Raw genomic sequence first — 17318 nt, forward strand, 5'->3', positions numbered from 1 at the left:
TCACAAAGTGAAAAAACATCAGCAAACATGAAAATATTTCCAAATTAATTTTTTTTTTCAAACAATCCATCGAGTGCCTCAAGGCACTATGCACAGTGCCTGTGGTTAATATAGACTTTCAGAAAGACTGATTATGGTGGATTTTTATCAGAGGTCCACCGATACTAGTGGCCCTCGACGAGGACAGGAAGCTGGTGGCTTGTCGAAGATCCCCCAAAATATACAGGACCTGTGTATATTTGTACCTACCTAGATATGCTTCAAGGTTATTTATGAAGATATTTCACTACACTATTCTCCTGGTGAGTCAGAGACCTCTATATGCATCATAGAGATGTAGGACCAGTTTTTTTTTAGTTCTGGGGAGGGGAGGGGGGATGTTTACCTACAGGCTGATGGATCAAACGAAACATAGTTCGATCAAGCAAGGACACCATATATTATTTTCCCAGACACAAATAATCTACATTAATAAATCTACTTGTCTACATAAACAATCTACCAGAAGGAATACAAAATCATATGAACATGTTTGCCAATGATGCTAAGCTACTAGGGAAAATACGAGTCAAACAATTGCCATGCCCTTCGAATTGACCTAGATAAAGTAAGTGCTTGGAGTACCATGTGGCAAATGGAATTCAATGTGGCTACTGTAAATGGCATGTTATGGATTGTGGAATAGAAGAAAAAAATGATCACACACAACCTACAAATTATGTGGAAAGGAAACCGTCACCAGAGGAGCACAATATTGTGCGAGAAGAGTATACGTCGCTTTCCGACTTCAGAATTGCTTTTCATTACATAGATGGTAAAATACTAGAGAAACTGTTCATGACTTTTGCGAGACTAAAATTGGAATATGCAACAGTTGTATGGTGCCCATATCTCAAGAAGCACATCAATAAACTGAAAAAGGTGCAAAGGCATCCTACAAAATGGCTTCCAAAACTGAAAAACAAGAATTATGAAGAGAGGCTAGAGGCATTCAACATGTCAACGCTAGAAGATAAAAGAAAAAAAGGCGTTATGATCACCATTTACAAAAAATGAGAATTGATCAAATACAAAGAGGAATTCCTGAAACTGGCAACTGCAAGAACAAGAAGTCATAGATTCAAGCTAAGGAAACAAAGGTGTTTAAAAAATATTACATTTCGTTTTGCAAACATAGTTGTAGACGGTTGGAACAAGCTAAGCGAGAAGGTGGAGGAGGCCAAAACCGTCAGTAGTTTCAAAGTGTTGTACGAAAAAAAAAAGTGTGCTGGCAAGACGGGACACAAGTGTAACTCTCATCCTGTATCTACACTTTGGTAATTATACGCACACTAGGTCATTTAAATAAAAATTTACCGAAACAATGGCAGCTCCAGCAGGCGGAGGAGTGTCGTCTAGGGCGTGGAGGAGCAAATTCTTCCCATGAATGCTGAGTTTTGACCATCGTGTCTTTCCATCTTTCTCTTGCACGGCAAACATAGATTGCGAGAGCTGCAGCTTCTTCTTCAGTGACTGAAAAAAAAGTGTTGAATGTAATGAAACGCCATTGTATGGGTGAGACCCGGAGGCTCCCCAGAGCTTATCCAAGCTGATATGCTAATGTCAAACTTTGGCATCAGTCATGTGTATGGAGTTCTGTGGGCCTACTGGGGACAACGAGCCAGAACCTGGCCCCTTCAGATGGAAACAGCCTACCTGACAAATACCAAACGAACCTTTTGCTATACAAAAAATGAAAACAAAAAAATTGAATAAATTTGATGAAAGAAAAATGTCAAAGGTTTGTTCAATGTATGTAAGGTAGGCTGCGCCATTATTTAAAACATCATATATCATATTGATGTTTTTCGGTGGTAGCACGGATCATTTCTATTTACGTTCTTTTCAAATCGGGAACTTTGTTTTGAATGACGTCTGTTTCACATACGACCACGACACCGGAACGGATTAAAGTTGTTATTCGAGATTCCACTGTATTCTAAATCTATTAAAATGAAGATCATATACTATTATGAGAGCATAGTAACACTTAATGAACAATTACTGATATTTAATATTTTTGCAGCTGATCTGAAAATCCCAAATTTTCAATATTAAATTTTATAATTATTTTTAATTTTCTTGTTTTTCCAAGTTACGTTGGTGATCATTTACACAAAGTTGGAGCGTGTACCTGATAGATTATGCACAAAAAATTGGAAAGAGTTTAAGCAAGTTTGAGAAATTTAACTTATGTGTGTGAGGCACACATTTACTTTTATATAACTTACTTTTCACAAATTTGCCCTCCCTTCATTATTGGGTTCGACTTCCAACATATAAAATGCAATTAGAGTAGACCGGGACTTGTCGGTCAACAGGCTTACTGGAATTACACATTAGAAGATGTAACACATTGAATTCTGCGTCTTTGGCTAACAAGGAGACCACTGGAGTATATTTAGATCAATATCTCGACACACATCGCATCTACAGACATTATAGCGGCATTTAATAGATGAAATTTTCATCTTGCAAGACAGGTCTTTAATGTTTTTATGAATATATTATTTCTATTTTAAAATCTGAATTGAACGTCAATGACACATAAGATGTATGGATAATTAGGTGGGAGCAGTGCAAGGGGCTAACAAGACTGGAGCAGTGCAAGGGACTAACAAGACTGGAGCAGTGTAAGGGTTAACACATACTACACTTCACTCAAGAAATTACTAAAACCAAACAAGCCAAATGCACGATCAATTTAGTTACCACAAAGTCAATTGGTCCAGAGAGTGGAACTTCAGGTGTTGGTACCGCCGGCACGGTGGTGGGCAACACTGTTTTAGATGGGGCTTCAAGTGCCGACTCCTGAACCAGATCCTTAAGCCAAGTGTTTATGTCGGCAACGTAAGTGTTCGTTTTATTCAATACGCGGACTAATCTTCTGGACGAACTAGCCTCTACAGCTTTCGCTTCGTACTCTTCCAGCGCGATGATGCCTTCGTCAAGTTTTTTCAGGGCCTCGTCCAACTTGGCAGATTTTTGTCGAAGTTCTAACATTTCTTGATCAATTTTTTGTTTCCCTTTTACAAAAAGGGCCTTCTTGTCTGTAAGAATGGAAAGGCTCTTTTCAGCTCCATCTACATATGTTTGCTTTAAGTAGAGCAGAGCCTCAGAAAGGTTCATGGAGGTCGTGCATTCCTTTTTACACATACACTCTCGGCACAGCCAATTATTGCAGGGTTGACACCATGATATTATTGGCGCACCGTGAACCAAGCACGCTTCTCCATCTTCAATTTGAACCCTAATGTGCGGATCCGAATTTGCACTACTAAGAGCACGTGACAGCCTAAGTATCGTGTAGCTGACAGGAATGTGAGCCACGGCAGAGATCTTCAAAGGCTTACGGCACTCTGGACAGATTCTGTCTTGATGAGATCGTTGCAAGAGCGCCTCTATACAAGGAGTGCAAAATGTATGGCCGCATCTCAGTGTGCGAGGACTGTGCAGCTCCTCGTGAAACGGTTCCAGGCACACACTGCAGTTGACCTCGTGCTCTTCCATAATGATGACCTGAAACAAAGAAGATTTTTTAAGTGACAAGAAAACTTCATGGTTGATCATATCTCTTGTGCATGCTCAGATATAATGAATTTACACCATACAACTGATAGGTAAAAGGTAAAACCTGACAGACGGAGGTCACGGCTCACACAAGCAGATAGAACATTGTACCACGCACTGTCTGTTGGCTTCATTCTCAACTCAAAAATGGGGATACCAAGTTTGATTCCCAGGCAAGAGAAATAGTTAGGCACGTTTTCCCTTCATCAAATGTCTCGGTTCATCTAGTGGTAACTAGGTACCCGAGTTACCCCAAGAGTCGTGCAACTGTTGTGGGATTGCAGCCTAAGGAAGGTCTGCAGGTCAAGGTCTTTGGAGACCTTGACAAGTCTAAAAGAATAATATATACACACACCAGTACACAGGTTTTCTGTCCCTGACAAAAAACCAGCGTTGAATGTAATGAAACGCCATTTTCTGGGCGAGTCCCGGAGGCTCCCCGGAGCTATCCAGGCTGAATGGATATGTATAACTTTCTGGCATCAGTTAATGCATGGAGTTCTTACCTACCGGGGACCATGAGCCAAAATCTGGCACCCCTAGAGAGGTACAAGGAGCAATGGCCTATAAGAGACCCCACCTTATGATTGGGAGCATTCTATGTCTGCCATCGACCGGGATAGGCACCCAGAAAGGTAGGCGCCCCAAAACAAACCCCATATTCTGGTAAACTATTGCAACCGAAGACTGATCAGGTGGACAGAACTCCCCAAACGAAAATTAGCAAACAAGCATGACGCCATCATGTCGCCGTGCCGTTGTCTGCGAAAACCCTCCCTCCCCAGGAGGGGGAAGGGGGGAGCCCCAGACCCCCACCATCGGCAACCCAACCATTAGTTCTTAGGCTGGATGTCAAAACGCGAAAACACTGCCGACCGGAAGGATGGAGGGATGCCGGGGAGCCTCCGGGACTCACCCAGAAAATGGCGTTTCATAACATTCAACACTGCTTTTCTGGGGGGAGCCTCGTTGGCTCCCCGGAGCTAACTACCCAAAGATAAGGAAAAAACGGACTTACCCATGCGGAGGTCCGTCCTTGCTCCTCAACGCGGTCGAAACAACTGGCTGCAACTGCTGACCCAAAGCAACGCAGGCCCGACCAGGCCCAGGAACATTTACCAGGTAGCAAACAGCCAGGACCCTATTCGATCTCCAAAAACCCTAGGCCCGAATGTCCACCCAAGACATGTTGCCAAAGACGGCAGCCAAAGCAGCAAATTTACGAACATCGTGGGCCCGGGGAAAAACCGCAGGCTGGCTACATCTAAAACCCTGAGGACAACTCGAGACCCAAGCCCAGGAACAGAGAAGAAGGAAAACCGGATCAACCCAGAGCGCATCCCCGGCAACAGAAGCCGTTGCGCATAAATAACGACGGAGAGTCGCAACCGGACACAACACATGATGCATCCCCGGCCTGACCAACCAAGCATCAACAACCCACGGCCCCCTCTGGAACACAACCGTCTCATTCTTTGCCAGAAAAGAGGGAGACGGCTGCAAGCGGACAAAGCGACCACCAGGCCCAAAAGAGCAGAAACCTCGGTGCCGGAGGAGAGCATGAAGCTCCAACCCGACCCCCCGAGGCCAATGCTAACAGGAAAAGAGCCTTAGAAAAACAATCCCGAACGGAAGGGGCCACAACAAACCAAGGCAGAGAGAGAAACGAGAGCACGTGGTCCAAAGACCAAGACGGCTCAGGCGGCGCATGAGCAGGCCAGAGGTGAAACAACGCACGAGACAACTTGCGAAACGGGGCAGCAGTAACATCAACACCGAAAGCAAGCTAAAGCAGCTCCGCCAATGTCGCACGATACAAAGCGACAATATTCGGCATAAGATGACAGTCCTGAAACAACCAAGAGAGAAAGGACAGAATAACCCTATCAGAGACCGAAGAAAACCAACAGTGATAGGAAAAACCGGAAGGACCACCAGGAAACCTCATAGTGCCGCCAAGATGAAGCATGCAGGTGGGAGACCAACAACGAAGCCACCTGCGCACCATACAAGGAATGATAAACCCCGAGTCAAAAACACCAGACGTGAAGAGTCGAGGAGAAGACCGAACCAGCCTCGTACAGGGCTGGACTGATCTGCTGGAAGACCCTCGGGTTCGGACAAGCAGCGCCTGAGTCCAAGGCTGGGCCGGCCACCAAGGAGCCAGAAGGACAACTCGACCTCGGTAAGTCTTCAAGCGAGTCAAGACCTGGAGCAACAGTGGAACCAGGGAAAAGAGGTACAGGTAACCCCACCTCGCCCAGTCCTGCCTGAAGGCGTCGACCCCGACGGCCTCGCAGTCGGGGAAGGGCGCCACGTATAACGGGAGATGCCTCGACCACGTCGACGCGAAGAGATCCACGTCCGGAGTCCCGAACGTCCGGCACAGCCAACTGAAGGAGTCGGCATCAACCATCCATTCTGTGGAAAGGGGAAGGAACTGGGACAGGCCGTTGGACACCCCCCTGACATGAACCGCCAGGAGAGCCAAACCCCGAGAACTCAGCAGACGAGTGACCTGAAGTGACCAGCCCCAAAGAGTCAAGGACCGCATCGAACCCCCGCGGCTACAAAAATACACGTCACAGCTTCGTGTCGTCCTTTGCAGACACAAAAATCAGCATGAAAATTACCTCTGCTGAAGACATTAAAAAACTACAAGCAGATGTCAACAAAGTTTTCGATTGGGCAGCAGAAAATAACATGATGTTTAACAGTGATAAATTTCAGGTACTCAGGTACGGCAAAAATGAGGATCTGAAACATAATACAGGGTACAAAACACAATCGAATCTTCCCATAGTAGAAAAACAGCATGTCAAGGATTTGGGAATAATGATGTCCGACGATCTAACGTTTAGGGAGCATAACCAAGCAAATATCACGTCAGCCAGAAAAATGATCGGATGGATTACAAGAACTTTCAAATCCAGGGATCCCATCACAATGGTTGTACTCTTCAAGTCACTTGCTTTGTCCCGTCTTGAGTACTGCTCAGTATTCACTTCCCCCTTCAGAGCAGGAGAGATTACTGTAATAGAGGGAATACAGAGAACATATACGGCACGTATAGACGAGATAAAACACCTAAATTATTGGGATCGTCTCAAAGTTCTCCAAATGTACTCTCTAGAAAGGAGACAAGAGAGATACCAAATAATATACACATGGAAAATACTGGAGGGTCAGGTCCCAAATCTACACAGTGAAATAACAATGTACGGGAGTGAGCGATATGGAAGAAAATGCAAGATTGAACCAGTGAAGAGCAGAGGTGCCATAGGCACAATTAGAGAGCACTGTATAAACATCAGAGGTCCGCGATTGTTCAACATCCTCCCAGCGACTATAAGAAATATTGCCGGAACAACCGTGGACATCTTCAAGAGAAAACTGGACGGTTTTCTAAGAGAAGTTCCGGATCAGCCGGGCTGTGGTGGGTATGTGGCCCTGCGGGCTGCTCCAAGCAACAGCCTGGTGGACCAGACTCTCACAAGTCGAGCCTGGCCTCGGGCCGGGCTTGGGGTGTAGAAGAACTCCCAGAACCCCATCAACCAACCAGGCTCAGGCAATGACCCACCGGGGAGCAGTCTGAATGGAGCCTGATCGTCGATCCATCTTTCCTCCAGAGCGACATCCACACCGCCGCGAACTCCCGTACCGTGCTGTGAGCCCGATGGAAGGACGGATCCCTCCCCCCCTGGCCGGCCTGGTGAGCACTGGTCACAAAACCCCAGCCAAGAGACGACACGTCCGTGTACACATCGAGTAAGGACTCGGGAAGGCGCCAAGGCACCGAACCCCGAAAAACCCGAAGAGGAAGCCGGCGACGCAGTAACCGACGCAAAGCCCTCGAAAGCCGAACCCAACGATCACGAGAGAAGCAGAAGGGCCGGCCCTGAAAGAACCAGAACAGCCGATGAAGCCACACCTGACTCGGCGGGTAGACCATCATGGCAAAATTCAGGCTCCCGCACAAATTCTAGAGCAACTGCCTTGTCACCTGGGAACCCCTCAGAAATGGGCGAAGGCGGGACCGCAGGCGCAAGAGAGCCGCCGGAGGAAGAGACAAGGAAGCAGTGCGAGCGTCCAAAACCAGACCCAGCCAAGACCGAAACTGAGAGGGGAACCAGATGGGACTTCCTCCAATTCACCAAGAACCCGAACCCGGCGAGCTGAGAAAGAACCAAATCCCTGGCGAGCAGACACGCAGACCAGCTGGGAGCCCAAACCAGCCAGTCATCAAGATAGGCCAGCACCCGAACACCTAGCAGACACAGGCGGGTCACCACGACCCGAGTAAGGCGTGTGAAAACGCGAGGTGCCAGATTCAACCCAAAAGAAAGACAACGAAAGCGGTAACCCTGATGCCCCACAACAAAACCGAGTCAGTCCCTGAACCCCAGATGAACCGGAACATGCCAATACGCGTCCTTGAGGTCCAGGGACACCATCCAAGCGCCCCCCTCCAAAAGAAGACGGACCTGGGACAGCGTAGTCATCCGAAAGGAGGGGCACAAAACCCACGGGTTCAGACAGGACAAGTCCAGAATAAACCGGAGGTCCGCGCAGTTCCGCTTCGGGACTGGAAACAGGCGGGAAACCCACCTGAGGGAATGACGTCGTTTCGACCACGCCCAAGCAAACCCACTCCGAGATGACCCGACAGTGCAGGAGAAGAGGCTTGCCCCGCCAGCCCCTCCCCCCGAGGGAAGAAGAGCCACCCAACGCCACCACAGGCCGTACGAAATGACCTGAAAAAGCCTACGAATTGTGGGACCAGCCGTGAGCAAACCGATTGAGCCCCCCCCTCCCATGGCCCGTCAATGGGATGAACCACAAAAGGGCTGACACACCTTGCAAGAACCTAAGAGGCGAACAGGACGGTCCCCACGCCGACCAGCAACAGCCGGAACTGAAGGTGCCGCCAGCCCCGAATCCAGCACCAAAGGCCTACCCCGATGAAAAGACCCCCGAGCCCTGGCACGACCCTTCTGGGAAGCCCCCGCGAGCCCCCCGAGCAACAACAACAACTCTGACATAGGCCGACAACTGACCGAGGCCGCCTGCAGATACTGCACCACAGCAGACTCCGCAAACAGCAACGGATAAAAGGGCGAAGACAAACGGAGAGCCAGGGACCCAGGCGGACTCCAAGAAAGAAGCCAGCACTGCCTGACAACACGTGAGGCGAGAAGCATAGAAACACGAAACAGCATCACGCAGGATGGGCGTGAAGAGCTTCAACAAAGCAGACGATGCCCCGCACCACAGAGGGAATCGCACCGGACCCGACAGCGGCCCCAAGCGCTCCCACATCCAACTCGAGCCAATCCGAGGACAGTTCAAGGAGGGAAAAGAAATGTAGAGCCGAAGCAAGTAGGCCACGAGTCCGCAAATCCTCCGCAACCAAGGCAGTCGTGAGGGAAGGAACCTGCACGTGAAGCTGCATGACACCAACATCCCACGAAAGGGCAGGGGGCAAACAAACAAGCATTAAGATTCTCAAAGTCGCCCCCCCAGGAAAACCTGCAACGCCGTAGAAACCTCTCGCCACTCAAGTGCGTGGGACCGACAGAACGTGTGCAAAGCCTCCAACAAAAAGAGGACAGTCTGCCAACCAGGACGACTTTGGAACTTCATAACGAAACCAGCATGAACCAGGGGATCCGTACACGAAGGAACGCGGATCCATCATGAAGGCATAATCTGGGTCACACAAGAGGTAAACTGCCAAGCCCTCCCGCACCTCTGAAGACGAAACACGTAAAGAGGGAAACCTCCGGAAAGACAGAACCAAAGTACCTGTGGGATCACTGAATCGAACCCGGGGAGGGGTGGACACCAAATCCAATTCGTATGCGGACGGAGTGAAAGAACCCCTCTCCTTGTAACACCAAGCCCCGCTCAGAGGGTAGAAAAACTCAGGCGGGGTCCAACGGGGCTCAAGGCCCCCAAGCCAACCCCTCCCCAACCCCAGGAATCTCGCCCAGAGGGCCTGGGGCCAAGCCATCTTCCTGAGCTCCCACCCCCAAAGAAAATGTGGGAGCAGCCGAAAAAGCAGGAACAAAGGGTGTCCACTGGCCAGACCCAGAAGCTCCGGCAGAAGGATCAGGCTCGAATGCCTCCACCACCGCCCCAGAAGGGGACACCCCTGAGACCACCAGAGTCTCACAACCAACTATACCCAGCCCCGGCTCCGAACCCCTCAGACATTTAGGAGCCGGCAGCAAGGGGAATGGGGGGGGGGGGGAGACCGAACGGGCAACCGAAGGGGAAGTACTTGGAGGGGCGGACGGAACCAGAGCCGAAGCGACTCCCACCCCCAAGTCCGGGTCCCTATAACCAAACCGAGGCAGTCTCGGGGCATCCGGGACAGCAACCTAAAGTGAGCATGCAATGCCTCGGCTGCCCTCACCCACATATCAGGCACAGTAGCCTGGATGAATTGGAGTACGTACAGTAAACACACTTCGCACGACTCCAGGTCAAAACAATCACCGACCCAACAGGCAGCATGGCGGAGGCAAAACCGGTGAGTGGCTCCCTGAGACAAGGGGACAGAGCAACCTTCAAACTCGCAGGACGTGAGGGGGAACTCAGAGGTCACATCCATTGGACCACGTAGCCCCCGTGGGGTTTTCTAGGGCCCTTAGCCTTGGATACACACTAATACCTGGTTGATACCTGGTTGATGGGGTTCTGGGAGTTCTTCTACTCCCCAAGCCCGGCCCGAGGCCAGGCTTGACTTGTGAGAGTTTGGTCTACCAGGCTGTTGCTTGGAGCGGCCCGCAGGCCCACATACCCACCACAGCCCAGTTGGTCCGGCACTCCTTGGAGGAATAAATCTAGTTTCCTCTTGAAAATGTCCACGGTTGTTCCGGCAATATTTCTTGTGCTTGCTGGGAGGATGTTTAACAACCGCGGATCTCTGATGTTTATACAGTGTTCTCTGATTGTGCCTATGGCACCTCTGCTCTTCACCTAAGGGAAGCCCAGGCAGGGTACTGTGAACCAGCATCCAAAACTACCAAACAAACTGCTATAGCTGAACCCCCGGGAAGTGTACACTCACGGGGGCCAAGCGGGGAGGACCACCAACACAAAATGGAGAAATAAAGATATAGATATACCCCAAGAACTGCGATGGGGGGGAACAGAGCCGGCCGCTGTTAATGGTGAAAACTAGCTGTGCAGTACCCCGCGCCCCTGCCAGTGACGAAAACTACCCACTACCCAGAGACAAACATGGGCAAGGAAAACCCCCAGCTGACCCCAAGGGCGGCCAAGTACCGAGCAGTAAACGGCACAGCGGAGGTAGACCCCAAGGTGACCCAGGGAAGGTGGCCCTAAACCCCAAGGGCAGTACTTACAGGGCACCTAGGGAAGGTGACCCTAGGCGCATGCAGCCCGAGCACTGTGGAGTATCACTCCTAGCCCACGCACCACCGGAAGGGTCAGCTCACACTACAAGGCACAGAACTGCAACGGAAAACTGGAACCAGAGGCTCGACAGCACCAGATCCCATCAGCCTAAGAACTGATTGTTGGGTCGCCGACGGTGGGGTCTGGGGCTCCCCCTTCCCCCTCCCGGGGAGGGTTGCGCAGACAGCGGCGTGCGGTGACATGATGACGTCATGCTTGTTTGCTAATTTTCGTTTGGGGAGTTCTGTCCACCTGTTCGGTCTTTGGTCGCAATAGTTTACCAGAATAGGGGTTTATTTTGGGGCGACTACCTTTCAGGGTGCCTATCTCAGTCAATGGCAGACATAGTATGCACCCAATCATAAGGGGGGTCTCTATAGGCCATTGCTCCTCGTGCCTCTCTAGAGGGGGCCAGGTTCTGGCTCGTGGTCCCTGGTAGGCAAGAACTCCATGCATTGACTGATGCCAGCAAGTTATACACATCCATTCAGCCTGGATAGCTCCGGGGAGCCGACGGGGCTCCCCCCAGAAATTGTATAGTATATCACACTGCCGAATTCATCTGCCAATTGTGGATATACTGTACACAAGGGATACAAATCAATCTATACACGAGGTGAGTGCTAAAATATTTTTAAACCAACCCCACCTAATGTATCCAAACTGAACACAGCCTAACCAAATGATACATACAGTTTTAACAAATAGAAAAAGAGCTGTCGAAATACTTGTGTTTGACTTTACCATACTGTACGTCATATGTAAGCTACTCTGTGCCATTCTCAAGCAAATGCTAATCACAAGGCTAGATTAATTATATTACTGGCATTTACTCACGAGGTGATATTAACTAACAGCACATACTGCTTAACTTGACAGTGAATCTAGCTTAAAAAATCTAACCCATGATGGACACCATGAATGCAACCACCATTGTGTGGAATTGCCACAGGCCTGGGGTTGCCCCAATTAAAAAAATGCCAATATTACACTGCTTCCATGAAAGTTCCACTCATATTGTTCTATACATGAACAAGATTTAAGTGAAATTTTGATTGTTCTTATAACAAATGATACATACTTTTATGTCTGAATATATCGAATCATGTATAACATTTTATAAATAATATTTATATACAATTGTTACATTCTTGTACAGCCACTAGCACGTATAGCATTTCTGGCAAGTCCTTAATCCTAATATTCCCCGGAATACGACCCCGACAAATCGTTTACCAACCAGGAACCCATTTTACAGTTGGGTGAACAGAGGCTACAGTTAAGGATTCACTCCCAGTAAATCCTCCCTGGCCAGGATACGAACCCAAGACAAGGCGTTTGTGAAACACCAGGCAAACGTCTTACCAAATACACCACAGGGACTGCTAATTATATAACTATACCATCTGGCGTCACATGGAGTTTGGAAGGCATCATCTGGTTCACATAATTATTCGTCGTGCACGATATTGTGAAGTGCGAGCACACACTATTTGCCTACCTAAAGAATGCATTGCTGCAAGGAATGTATTGGTAGGAAAAATCAGTCCGTCACCCTTACCTAATGAAGAATTTTTGTGGAATCATACTGGAAGATGTGCCATTTGATTACGAGTCGGCGTAATAACAATGTAACAGCATGGTCTGAGAACAGGGCAAAACTAAATAGTTGAGAGGCCTGGTCGAGGACCGGACTGCAGGGATGCCAAGCCCCGAAACCATCTCAAGGTAAAAGGTAAGGCGAGTCATGCAATGCCAGTCATGGTTAAGGTTGTAGTATAATTGTACTTAGGAACTTATTAATTATGAACTAATATCAATTCATTGTGCATGTGTGCGCGCGTGTGTGTGTGTGTGGGGGGGGGTTACAGGGAACTAGTATTTATACACAGATTTACATAAAGTTCTCACACCTCCCTAAATGTTAGAATTACTGACCCCACCCAGGATATAACCCCCACAACAAGCCAACTAACTCCTGGGGTACCTACTCACTGCTAGGTGAACAGACACAATAGGCGATAGAAAATGCGTCCAACCATTTCTGTCCCGCCCGGGATTAAGACACAGAATTCTCGATTGCGAGTCTGGAACAAACTCAACTGTACTACTGGGATCTCCTGGAATGAATTACCCAAGGCCCTTTTTCCAATTGTTAAAACTATATACTGTATATCAAATTTGGACCAGGGCATGGGTCAGGCAGGGTGGCATTCTAAAAATCCCCGGAGAACCTGTCTTGTCTAGAAAGTGACCCAAATCAATTAAATCAATTTGTTACAGGCCCAAAGACCCGAATTTCTCATCTACATTGCATGTACAAGAAAAACTTATATACATATACAGTGTGTATGTATGCATGTGTATATATAATATATATATTATATATATATATACTGTATATATATAATATAATATATATACACATACATACATACACACACACACAGTGGCACCTCGACATACGATTGTCCCTACGTACAATAATTTCGAGTTACGATGTAAATTTCATCGAAAAATGCGACTCTACATCTGATGGTGTCGTCGACTTCCGATATTTGTTGGTACACATTCGGGTCGACCGAGCGCGTGGTTCCCGGTCATGCGGCCGACCTGCCTCAGTTTACTACAGCTGCCCGCTTAGTGATGATCGCGCCTATAAGAAATTCTGCTTTTGTGATGATTTTTTGCATTTTGAACATTAAAGTAATTATTATATATTATGCCATGAGTCCCAGGAAAGTCAGTGGTAAGGCTCAACATATGAAAACCCATGTAAGGATGACCATAGAGCAGAAACAAGAGTACAGAATGTCTCTTCCTCAACAATTAAGAAAATGTGTGCAGCATGGGAAGAATTGCAAACCTTTGCTGAAACGACTCACCCAAATCAAGCTGCAGTAGGTCGTTGCCTTAACCTATTCAATGACACTGTGATGCATCATTACAGACAAATGTTAAAATGAAGGGAAAAACAAATGTCTCTTGACAACTTTGTAGCGAGACAAACAAGCACTGAACCACAACCAGGTCCTAGTGGTGTTCAGGCAAAACGTAGGAGAGAGAGTACCCCAGAGAAAACATCACTGCCTGATGTGATAATGGAAGGGGACTCCTCTTCCAAACAGTAACAACTCTCCTCCTCCCGCCTCATCACCATCTTCCATACGTCATCAAGAGCCCTCCATAAAGGTAAGAGAAACTTTGGTACTGTATTGTAGTTAGAAAAAACATTGTATTCAGTATAAAATGTATTTGCATGTTAATATTTTGGAGGGTGGGGAACGGAATAATTCAATTCCCTTTATTTCTTATGGGAAAAATCGCTTCGACTTACGATCCGTCTCTGGGAACGGATTAGCATCGTAAGTCGAGGCCCCATTGTATATATATTATATAAATAAAATGTGTGTGTGTAATTACCAAAGTGTAGTTACAGGATGAGAGCTACGCTTGTGGTGTCCCATCTTCCCAGCACTCTTTGTCATATAAAGCTTTGAAACTCCTAACAATTTTGGCCTCCACCACCTTCTCACCTAACTTGTTCCAACCGTCTACCACTCTGTTTGCGAAAGTGAATTTTCTTATATTTCTTCAGCATCTTTGTTTAGTTAGTTTAAATCTATGACCTCTTGTTCTTGAAGTTCCAGCTCTTGGGAAATCTTTCCTATCGATTTTATCAATTCCTGTTACTATTTTGTATGTAGTGATCATATCACCTCTTTTTTTTCCTCTGTCTTCTAGTTTTGACATATTTAAAGCCTCTAACCTCTCCTCGTAGCTCTTGCCCTTCAGTTCTGGGAGCCACTTAGTAGCATGTCTTTGCACCTTTTCCAGTTTGTTGATGTGCTTCTTAAGATATGGGCACCACACAACAACTGCATATTCTAGCTTTGGCCTAACAAAAGTCGTGAACAATTTCTTTAGTATATCGCCATCCATGTAATTAAAAGCAATTCTGAAGTTAGAAAGCGTGGCATAGGCTCCTCGCACAATATTCTTTATGTGGTCCTCAGGTGATAGTTTTCTATCTAGAACCACTCCTAGATCTCTTTCTTTATCAGAATTCTTTAAAGATTTCTCACATAATATATAGGTTGTGTGGGGTCTATGTTCTCCTATTCCACATTCCATAACATGACATTTATTAACATTAAATTCCATTTGCCAAGTGGTGCTCCATATACTTATTTTGTCCAGGTCTTCTTGAAGGGCATGACAGTCATCTAAATTTCTTATCCTTCCTATTATCTTAGCATCATCAGCAAACATGTTCATATAATTCTGTATACCAACTGGTAGATCATTTATGTAGACAATAAACATCACTGGTGCAAGAACTGAACCCTGTGGTACTCCACTTGTGACATTTCTCCATTCCGATACATTGCCTCTGATCACTGCCCTCATTTTTCTATCAGTCAGAAAATTTTTCATCCATGATAGAAGCTTACCTGTCACCCCTCCAATATTTTCCAATTTCCAGAACAACCTCTTATGTGGAACTTTGTCAAAAGCCCTTTTTAGGTCTAGATAGATGCAGTCAACCCAACCATCTCTTTCCTGTAAAATCTCTGTGGCTCGATCATAGAAACTGAGTAAATTCATTACACAGGATCTTCCAGATCGAAAACCATACTGTCTGTCTGATATTATATCATTTCTCTCCAGGTGTTCTACCCATTTAGTTTTAATTAGCTTTTCCAATACTTTCACTATTACACTTGTCAATGATACAGGTCTATAATTAAGGGGGTCTTCCCTGCTTCCACTTTTGTAGATTGGAACTATGTTAGCCTGTTTCCACACATCAGCTACAACTCCTGTAAACAGGGATGCCTGAAAAATCAGGTGAAGTGGAATGCTGAGCTCAGGTGCACATTCTCTCAGAACCCATGGTGAAACTCCATCTGGACCAACTGCTTTGTTCTTATTTAGCTCCTTGATCATATTTTCTACTTCATCTCTAAACACCTCTATCCGCTCTATGTTGTTCTCTGGAATTCTTATTGTCTGGTTCTCTGAAGATTTCATTTTGTACAAACACATTTTGGAACTTTTCGTTTAATGTTTCACACATTTCCTTTTATAAAAGGTGAATGTGTGTGTTTTTTATATGTAAGGTTTTATAAAGTGTGTGTATGTGTAAAATACAGATTTGTGTCCAGTTTTCATTAGGGTATGATGGATTGGGTTAGGTTAAGGTTATATATACAACCTATGTATATAGGTTGTGTGTGTGTTTGTGTAAATCACGAAAATTAAAGAGTACGAATTAAAAAGTACAAAGAAAATTAAAAATTACTCAAGTACTTCCATATTTAATAATACATCTTCAGAAGGAAATCAATTTCCTTCTGAAGATGTAGTATTAAATACTAAAGTACTTAAGGAAATTTTTGTTTCAATTCTTTCTTCATGGTCTGACACCGTCACATTTTCCATCACGTGTTAATTTTCGTGATTTACAAACATATATATATTCACAAGTTATATATATAACCTAACCTAACCCATTCTACCCTAATGGAAACTGGACACAACTCTGCATTTTACACACGATGTGTTGACATCACCACAAGGTCAGAACGTTCACGCCAGCACAACGGTTTTGGACCAAACTGGTCTGGGGTCACAGTTGACCTATTCCCAACAGCCCCCCCCCCCCTCCTATTCCTCACGCAACGCATCTGGTCAGGTCAAGACAAAACCCATACATGAAACAAACAAGAATAACAACAGTTAAATCCGCCAATCACCTGTTAGGAGCACATGTATAAACCAACCACAAAGAACATTTTAACCAACAAAAATCCCACCTTTTAAACCAATCCACCGCCCAAAACGGAACACACACACAACTCACAAGCTGCAGGAAGCTCCGGGGACTCTCAAGTACACAAGGAAACTGATAAATGTGGCCGACAAGGCTTGAAATGCAGAGATGAGAGCAGGAGCAGCAGGGAGGGAGGTTGTTGTGGTCCGGACAAGATCTCCCGGGAAACCCGCCACATATTCCACCATAATAAACACTAACCGACAACCGGGACCAAAAGCCCGCCAAATTTCACTTTCGCGCGGTAAAAGATGTCGCTGATGACCAATGATTTTTCTGGTGTGTGTGTTATGTGTAGCGAATAAATCTTATACTCGCCTCAAACAAAACATTATCTTAATAGCATGACTAATTAGCACTAATTACAGAAGCTACAATCCTTTCCCCAATTACACCTCTTCTCATCTTGTTGGATCGAGGGAGCTGAGGTGTAATCACCATGTAATTG

At 46.4% G+C, this 17318-nt stretch overlaps 1 protein-coding gene across 3 annotated transcripts in view; it reads right to left on the minus strand.

Annotated features, from left to right (window-relative positions):
• Positions 1-17067, minus strand: part of LOC123765468 (tripartite motif-containing protein 72) — a 72802-nt gene extending 55735 nt beyond the window's left edge. The window contains exons 1-3 of one of the 3 annotated variants that reach the window (XM_045754072.2): positions 16901-17062; positions 2752-3558; positions 1357-1512 (exon numbers count right to left, since the gene is read on the minus strand). In XM_045754072.2, the coding sequence (XP_045610028.1) occupies positions 1357-1512; positions 2752-3549 (954 nt within the window). In that variant the 5' untranslated portion in view covers positions 3550-3558; positions 16901-17062. Of the gene's footprint in view, positions 1-1356; positions 1513-2751; positions 3559-16900 lie in introns of all 3 variants that reach the window. The other 2 variants (XM_045754090.2, XM_045754099.2) reach the window with 2 other exon arrangements.
• Between the last annotated feature and the right edge of the window lie 251 nt (positions 17068-17318).

The sequence above is a fragment of the Procambarus clarkii genome, chromosome 5 (genome assembly GCF_040958095.1).
Source record: "Procambarus clarkii isolate CNS0578487 chromosome 5, FALCON_Pclarkii_2.0, whole genome shotgun sequence".
NCBI lineage: Eukaryota > Metazoa > Arthropoda > Malacostraca > Decapoda > Cambaridae > Procambarus > Procambarus clarkii.